Source organism: Colobus angolensis, unplaced genomic scaffold (genome assembly GCF_000951035.1).
Source record: "Colobus angolensis palliatus isolate OR3802 unplaced genomic scaffold, Cang.pa_1.0 Scaffold50, whole genome shotgun sequence".
NCBI classification, from domain to species: Eukaryota; Metazoa; Chordata; class Mammalia; order Primates; family Cercopithecidae; genus Colobus; species Colobus angolensis.
In genome coordinates, this window is record NW_012118488.1 from 4,217,667 (window position 1) to 4,226,950 (window position 9,284).

Genomic DNA, 9,284 nt, shown 5'->3' on the forward strand with positions numbered 1-9,284 from the left:
ACACACACCTTCACACACCCTCACACACTCCCCCCCACATACCTTCACACACCCTCACTCACACACACCCTCACACACCCCCACACACCCTCACACACCCTCACACACACACCTTCACTCACACACCCTCACATACCCTCACACACCCTCACATACCCTCACACACCCTCCTTCACACACACCCTCACACACCCTCACACTCACCCCTTCACTCACACACACTCTCACATACCCTCACACACACTCTCCTTCACACACACTCTCACTCACACACACCCTCACACACCCTCACACACCCTCACACACACCTTGACTGACACACACTCTCACACACCCTCACATACCCTCATACACCCCCACACATCCTCACACACACCCTCACACCCTCACACACACCCTCACTACACACACCTCACACACCCTCACACACCCTCACACATCCTCACACACCCCCTCACACCCCCTCACACCCTCACACACACCTTCACACACCCTCACACACTCTCACACATCCCCCCAACATGCCCTCACATGCACAACCACACACCTCACACACCCTCACACACACCCTCACACATCCCCCCAACATGCACACCTTCACACACCTGTACTCACACCCTCTCACACACACACCCTCCCTCACACTACACCCTAACACCCTCACACACGCCCTCACACACACTCTCACACACCCTCACACACTCACACACCCCCTCCCACACCTTCCCACACACCTTTACACACCCTCACACACACCTTCACACACTCTCACACACCTGCACTCACGTACACCCTCACACACCCTCACACACACCTTCACAAACCTTCACACACACCCGCACTCACGTACTCACACACACCCTCATACACACCTTCACACACACCTACATTCATGCACACCCTCACACACATCCTCACACTCTCGGACACACCTTCTCACACCCTCACGCACACCCACACTCAAGCACACCCTCACACACCTTCACACATCCATTCACACACACCTTCACACATCCATTCACACACACCCGCACACACACCCGCACTCATGCACACCTTTACACACTCACACACCTGCACTCACGCACACCCTCACACACCCGCACTCACGCACACCTTTACACACTATCACACACCCACACCCATGCGCACCCTCACACACCCTTGCGCACACCTTCACACACCCGCACTCTCACATACCCTCACACACCCTCACACACACCCTCGCACACACCTTCACACACTGTCACATACACCCACTCACACACACCCTCACATGCCCTCACACACACACCCTCCCTCACACATACCCTCACACACCTTCACACACCCTCACATACCCTCACACACACCCTCACACACACCCTCACATGCCCTCACACACACCCTCACACACACCCACACATCTTCACACACCCTCACACACACAACCCTCCCTCACACACCCACACACACCCTGACACACACACACCTTCGCACACCATCACACAACCCACGCACACCCACATACCCTCACACATGCACCCTCACACACACACACTCACCCTCGTACAACTCTCACTGTTACCCACACACCCTCACACAGACCCTCATACACACACCCCACACACCCCCACACTCACACAGACCCTCATACACACACCCCACACACACCCTCACACACACTCCCCTCACACATACCCACCCTCTCACACACACACTTCCCAGTCAAACATCAGTCCCTGCCCACTGCACCATTAATAGGAGCCTAAAACAAGGAATGGAAAGGTTGTGGGAGAGGCTCTCCCACGAATCCCACAACCCAGACATTTAAAATGTCTAACCCAGCAGGGCCTGCTCCCTCACCCCCACCCCAATCCCTTCCTGGGAGGCAGCAAAGGAAGCGCTTCTCTTGGTCTCTTAGGGGCTCCAAGGACTTGGTGGGGAAGGGATCTTATCCCCTGCCCAGGACTGAGGCTGGCCTGTGTGTTTGGGACTTGTGGGGTCCCCACAGTTCTCCTGGCAGGACTAGGGGACACCGAGGCCCAGCAGACCACGCTACACCCACTTGTGGGCCATGTCTTTGTGCACACTTTGGACCATGAGACGTTTCTGAGCCTTCCTGAGCACGTCGGTGAGCGGCCTGACAGGCACCCAGGCGGGCGGGCTGGGGTGGACCCCAGAGGGCTCCTGCTGTGACTCTAATCCCCTCTCTTCACTTCCACCAGCTGTCCCACCCGCTGTCCGCATCACCTACCACGCCCACCTCCAGGGACACCCAGACTTGCCCCGGTGGCTCCGCTACACCCAGCGCAGCCCGCACCACCCTGGCTTCCTCTACGGCTCTGCCACCCCAGAAGATCGTGGGCGCCAGGTCATTGAGGTGCCGTCAGGGACCCTGAGAAAATCATAAGGGTGGGCCAGCGTGGCCTCCTAGGAGCAGCCCTACCAGTCGGATTGGGCGTTCCTTCACAGTTATTTACATGTAATTTACATACCTCTAATTTGGTATCTGAGTCCTCTCCTGCCAGGCCCCTGCTGTGCCACGTTTCTCCCCTAATCCACCTCTCAGGTGTCTATCCCATCCCCCAGGTCACAGCCTACAATCGGGACAGCTTTGATACCACTCAGCAGAGGCTGGTGCTGGAGATTGGGGACTCGGAAGGTACCTCTAGCTGTGCCCCATCCCTTCCTCACCAATGCCAGTCTTGGAGGATCTCCCCTGGAAAGGGAGGGGGCTGTGGACGGGAGAGGCTTGGAGAGGAGTGGAGCAGGGCATCCTGGAAAGTGGGGACAAGGCCTTAGAGAATGGGTGCTGGGCTGGGGTTCCAGGCTCTGGAGTTCTGTTACCGGCTGCGTTGCAGAGACTATGGGGCCTTGGCTCGTTGGGGTCTGTGATGGATGGGACATTGAGGGGCCTGAAGGGGTGTGCGGGGATGTGGGGAGGAGCTTCGGGGAGACTTCGCGGGGCAGAGCTGGGTCTGGGTGCAGCCTGAGGTGTCCACCTGGCCTTCCCAGGCCCCCTGCTGCCATACCAAGCTGAGTTCCTGGTGCGCAGCCATGATGTGGAGGAGGTGCTGCCCTCAACGCCTGCCAACCGCTTCCTCTCAGCCTTGGGGGGACTCTGGGAGCCCGGAGAGCTTCAGCTGCTCAACATCACTTCTGCCTTGGACCGTGGGGGCCGTGTCCCCCTTCCCATTGGGGGCCGAAAAGAAGGGTAGGTGTGCAACCCTAGAGGACTTCCTGAAAGAGGAGGATGCTGCTTGTGGCGGGCATAGAACAAGGGTCTCCCTAATTTCCAGGTGGGGCTTTACCATGCTCATCTCCACCTCCCAGCGTCACACCACTCTCCACTCCCCTCTGGCTACCACCCCCCCTCCATCTCCTTGTCCTTCCAGAGCCCAGACCCTAGTTACCGTGAACTCTGTACTTCCCGGTGCCTCATGAGGACATACCAGATCCATCCATTAAAAGACATTCCTTAGTGGGGAGGGTAAGGCCTCCCTAGAAGAATGGGTTGCTCTGGGTACTCTCACCATGACCTCAGATCTCTGGGAGGACTGTGACTCCTGCCAGACCCCAGCTGTGCCATGTTCGTCCCTTAATCCTCCCTCCTAGCCATCTCCCCCATCCCATCCCCAGGTCATAGCCTACAATCAGGACAGTTTCAACAACCCCTGGAGAGTGGTGCCTGGTGCCCCCTGCCCCCACTCTGCTGACAGTGACTTCTATCTGGTCCCAGGGTGTACATTAAGGTGGGTTCTGCCTCACCTTTCTCTACTTGCCTGAAGATGGTGGCATCCCCCGATAGCCACGCCCGTTGTGCCCAGGGCCAACCTCCACTTCTGTCTTGCTACGACACCTTGGCACCCCACTTCCGCATTGACTGGTGCAATGTGACCCTGGTGAGGACAGATCCTGGGTCCGGGGGTGGGTTGGGGCATGGCCCCCCATCACCATCCCCCTTCCCTCCCATGCTGCTTCGTACCTCCGTCTCTCTGATTGCTCCAGTCCCCTTTTCTTTCTCGGATGCTCTCAGTATTGCCCACAGGCTTAGTCTGATGATACACACACACACACACACACCCACACACACACACACACGGCCTGAAGGTCTACCTTACTGCCACAAGAGGGCGACAGAGTCTGCAATCCACATGTGGAGTCTCCAACGCCCCAGATCTGCCCAGGCCAACAGCCATGTCACAGTCCGGTTCCCAAACCCTTTCCCTACCAAGGGCCTCTGCATGACAGCTCTGTCTGCTTTTCTCTAAGGTTCTACCTAGCAAACTCACTTACAACAAGGATCTGAGAACTCTTCACACTATAAACCAAAGATGCTCACAACAGCTTTTTGGATACTGAGCTGAGGTTTACAGGATCCCACCGCTGGTGTACTCTGTTCCTGTGAATTGACCAACAGAGCAGGGACTCATTCAGGGTCCACAGCCAGCGACTGGTAATTGATAACATTCTTGAGCCCTTGCTATGTGCTGGGCACTGTCCCATCAACAGATTTTATGCTCACCACCACTCCAGGAGACAGGTGCGACTATTATCCTTCTGACTTTAGAGGTGACAAAACAGAGGCACATAATCATCCTAGCTAAGCACTTGTCTGAGTCTCGATTCAAACCAGGAGGTCAGACCCTAGAGCTGTGCATTAACCAGTGCACTCTCCTGCCTCTGCTGGACTTTGTGCCTCCTGCTCCCTAGTCCTGGCCCCTGCCCTGTTTCTGGGGGCCTCTGTGTCCAGCCAGCCACTTCCTGCATCAGCCCTGAGCTCTCTGTGCAGGTGGATAAGTCAGTCCCGGAGCCTGCAGATGAGATGCCCACCCCAGGCGATGGGATCCTGGAGCATGACCCGTTCTTCTGCCCACCCACTGAGGCCCCAGACCGTGACTTCTTGGTGGATGCTCTGGTCACCCTCCTGGTGCCCCTGCTGGTGGCTCTGCTTCTCACTTTGCTGCTGGCCTACGTCATGTGCTGCCGGCGGGAGGGAAGGTGAGTGTGGGCATGAAGGGCAGGGGAGTACCTGCTGGAGCTCACACCCATGGGACTCCTAGTGGCACTTGTGCTGTGTGGGACCCAGACGCCCTGGGAATGGGGTTCTCAGGCACAAAAGGAGTGTGGGGCCCCTTTGTAGGCAACTTGGGGCTTGAGACCTGCCTGGCCTGGCACCAGGAGGGCATTGTGGATAATCGCACACAGACCTCCACACACACCGGAGCCCTGGGGCACCTTGGGGTGAAGCCCAGAGCTGGGCTAACCCTCTCCTTCACTTTCCCACAGGCTGAAGAGAGACCTGGCTACGTCTGAGTGAGTAAGGGAAAGCTGGGGGTGGGGTGGGAGCCCACCTAGACAGTTGTTGGACCCCACCCCCAAACTATGCCATGAACAGCAGAGACAAAATAAATCATTCTGAGGTGATGCTCACCCCTTCCCTTGACCTCTGAGTCCTAGCCCTGGTCTGGCTGGATGCTGGGCCTGATCTTTCCTGACTCTACCTTCTTATCTGCTGGTGTCCACAGAAGAGTTTCTAGTGAACTGGGTGTGGTGGCTCATGCCTGTAATCCCAGCACTTTGGGAGGCTGAGGTGGGAGGATTGGTTGAGCCCAGGAGTTTGAGGCCAGCCTGGGCAACACAGTGAGACCCCATCTCAACAAAATTTTTTTTTAATTAGCCAGGCGTGGTGGAGCATGCCTGTGGTCCCAGCTACTTGGGAGGCTGAGATAGGAGAATCTATCTGAGATAGGCTGGAGCCTGGGAGGTTGAGGCTGCAGTGAGCCGTAATTGTGCCACTGCACTCCAGCCTGGGCAACAGAGTGAGACTCTTTTCCCCAAAAAAGAAGAGCTCGTTGTGGCACAGGGGAATGGGAGCTACTGCTACTCTGGGGGAAAGGGCTTGAGAAGCAACTTAAGAGACTCCCAGTATCAGTATGAGTCAGACACCTGCGGTCCAGGCTGGGCTCTGCCACACAATTACTCCGTGACCCTTCTTTCTGGCTTTAGATGCTCCACCTGCAAGATCACGCGGTTGGACTAGCTGGTGTCTATCAGTGCTTCCAATTCTGCCAGCCTTTCCCAAATCCTTCCTCTCTTATTTTGGCCTGGTTTCTCCTACTCATGGCCTTACCCCTCCTCTGTGCCCCCAGCCCTTTTCCTCTCCCACTCCCCTGAACCCCAGATTCCAGGAGGCAGATGTGAAATGTTAGCTTCCTTTTATTCTCACTGCACTGAGCCAATGGCCGGCTTGGCAACCCTGACTGCTTGCCCGGCCTGCCTCGTTAATTGCAGTGGCACTTGGCGACCCTTTGAACCCTCTTGACAAGTCACTTGTGCCCCTGTTTGGAACCCAGTAGTGACCTGCGCTGTCCAAAGGGGCGCTGCCCAGAGCGGCACTGCCCAGAGCGCCTCCTCTGCTGCCGTTGTCTCTTGACCTTGACCTTGCACTTGGAGGCCTGCTTCTTGCCCAGGGTGAAGGAGCCAGAGGCCCCCTGCCGGTCACCTGCTGAGCATGCCCTTGTCCACCAGCCCCTTGAGCACACGCTTGAAGTGACAGGCATTTCGGGCCATGTCATAGCCCGTGGTGGAAACAGCCTTCTTCAGGGTGGCCATGGACACATACTTGCAGGTCCCCTTGTGTGCCACAGCCCTCAGGATCACCTTGGATATGCTGGGCTCCTGGCAGGCTTTGGCACAGGTTCGTTGCCCAGTCGCTGTCTTGCTAGGGACACGCTGCCCTGCTGGCCTCCACTCAAGGCAGTATTTGAGGTCAAGGGCACTGACAGGGACAGTGGTGAAGTGCCTTTCGGCTTCTCTCCCTGGGGTAGGTGAAATGTCTTGGGTGCAAGGACCTCCAGGGCAGCTGGCAGTCTCCACTGGGCTGCTCTTTGAATGATGGCTGAGGTGCGTCCTGCTTCCTGGTCCTCTCCGAGGCTTCCTCTTGGGCTCCGGCCCTCGCCTTTCCCTGGGTGGCCAGAGAGAGGATCAGGGATGGTCACCCATGGCTGGCCTCCACAGACTTGTGCTCCTGGTGCAGGGGGTGGTGAGGTTATCTCTGTGGTGACCTCAGAGCCTATCAGAATTCTGTGTGGGTCACAGTGGCCTCATTGTTTCCTCCAGGGAGGGGTGGACCAGAGATGCCAGATGGTGGAGGCATGTAACATGCCAGGTGTCTTGGGGAGGAGGGCTGCGCTTACGGGCCAAACGGTGGGCCTGCACGGTGCGTGCGCATATGCATGTGTGTGTGCACATGCCTGGGCTGATTTTATTTTATTTTATTATTATTTGTTTTGAGACAGAGTTTCACTCTCTTGCCCAGGCTAGAGTGCAGTGGCGCGATCTCGGCTTACTGCAAGCTCTGCCTCCCGGGTTCACGCCATTCTCCTGCCTCAGCCTCCCGAGTAGCTGGGACTACAGGCACCCGCCACCATGCCCGGCTAATTTTTTGTATTTTTAGTAGAGACGGGGTTTCACCGTGTTAGCCAGGATGGTCTCGTCTCGATCTCCTGACCTCGTGATCCACCCGCCTTGGTCTCCCTAAGTGTTGGGATTACAGGCGTGAGCCACCACACCTGGCCTATTTTTAAAACAATTTTTAGAGAGGGTCTCACTCTGTCACCCAAGCTGGAGTGCAGTGGCACGATCGTAGCTCACTGCAACCTCAAACTCCCTGGGCTCAGCGATCCTCCCATCTCAGCTTCCTGAGTAGCTAGGACTAAAGCTACTGTACCTGGCATGGCCCTCAGTTTTAAACTCACCATTTTGACCCCACCATCTTGACCCACTGGGTTTTTGAGCCACTGGGTTGAGGAATACAAGCTTTGCAGGCATCAAGGCTATACCAACATTTATGAATTTTTTATGGGGAATATATTTTCCTGAGTGAACAGAGATGTAATTCCTTGATCTACGCTGAGTTGACTTAATTCCTCAAGCAACTTTCTATACAAAGCAGTTAAAAGGCTTTGCTTTTATTTTCTGTTTTCATTTTTGTAGAATTTTTCCCCATGGGGATCACTGATTTTTCATGTACATTTCACTGGGAAGATTTTATTCCTCAATTTTTTTGGACTGTGCCAAATTTAATCACTAACATCTACTGCCACTGGGGATATTCTCTTGTGACCAGTATTTCCTCCACATCCAGCTTCCCTGGGTCAACTCTGTAGCTCTGATGTTGTCAGAAAAATCTACTGCCTCAGTCAATTTGAAATCAATAACCATTTTACCATGTGCAACATTAGCCTTGGCTGGTTTGGATTTTGTGTTGACGTATTTCTACAAAATCCAGGTTTTCACTTGTTCAATGTCTGCCACTTTTCAGATTATCCACAAGTTATGATTTTGCTGTCTGCTTTTCACCTAGATCAGGTTTCAGCGGTCAGAGTCCTCCAGGCCCCACGACCCTCTCCTGGGCATTTCTGTGCCAGAGGCAGCGCTTTCGGGACTGTGTGTTGGTGGTGGAGTGGGAGTGGGTGAGACCCGGGCCACGTGTGTGTGTGTGCCTGTGCGTGTGCCTGAGTGTGTAGGAATGCCTGCCGTTTGTCTGCCCAAGTGCCGATGTGGAAGGAACGTGGGGAAGCCACTGCGGGGTCTGGCTTCTGCTCTTGCTCTAGAAAAACATCCCCAGCACATATTTCCACCTGTGTGTTGCCAGAGTAATAAGGCCCAGATGTGAGGCTGGGAGTAAGGAGGGGGTCCACTGACTGAGGCCTTCCTCTGTCAGGGCCTCACCTGCCCAGCTGTCTCCATCTCAGCATCCACACACTGTTTGCTGTCTTTCCCCTCAGTCTCCCCTTGCCTGGGAGTAGAAAATTGTGTTTCGGATAACTCGGCTCACCAAATTCCAGACTCAAGAGCTCATCTTGCCCCTCCCCTGGCCTTAGATGGTGACTCCACCTCTTCCTGCTGGCCAGGCAGGACTTGGTCCCACTCCCCGCAGGAGGAGCATGGCCCATTCAGTGTGAAACTAGGTATTTTCTGTGGTCTAAACTGTCAGGCTCTAACTGGAGTCTGTGTCCACTAATTGGGACCTGAACATGGGTGGTGATCACTTCTCCTCTCTCATCTCATCAGTAACCAAGTGGCAAGTGGGGTCGCTTCATCCCTGCCTGGGACCCCAGCTCCTCTAAGAAAACCAGTTCTTGGCTGGGTGTGGTGGCTCATGCCTGTAATCCCAGCACTTTGGGAGGCAGAGGCAGGAGGGTCTCTTGAGGCCAGGAGTTCAAGAGCAGCCTGGACAACATAGTAAGACACCTGTCTCTACAAAAAAAATTTTTTTTCTTTTTTTTTTTTTTTTG

At 55.3% G+C, this 9,284-nt stretch overlaps 1 protein-coding gene and 1 pseudogene across 2 annotated transcripts in view; one reads left to right on the top strand and one right to left on the bottom strand.

Moving 5' to 3' along the window:
- The window catches only part of SGCA (sarcoglycan, alpha (50kDa dystrophin-associated glycoprotein)), an 11,995-nt gene that overhangs the window by 824 nt on the left and 1,887 nt on the right, over window positions 1-9,284 (top strand). The window contains exons 2-8 of one of the 2 annotated variants that reach the window (XM_011959948.1): window positions 1,994-2,113; window positions 2,208-2,362; window positions 2,572-2,644; window positions 2,998-3,196; window positions 3,722-3,884; window positions 4,775-4,983; window positions 5,272-5,298. In XM_011959948.1, coding sequence (XP_011815338.1) covers window positions 1,994-2,113; window positions 2,208-2,362; window positions 2,572-2,644; window positions 2,998-3,196; window positions 3,722-3,884; window positions 4,775-4,983; window positions 5,272-5,298 — 946 coding nt within the window. The remainder of the gene's footprint in view (window positions 1-1,993; window positions 2,114-2,207; window positions 2,363-2,571; window positions 2,645-2,997; window positions 3,197-3,721; window positions 3,885-4,774; window positions 4,984-5,271; window positions 5,299-9,284) is intronic. The other variant, XM_011959949.1, reaches the window with a different exon arrangement.
- On the bottom strand, window positions 6,267-7,148 carry LOC105524611 (annotated as a pseudogene).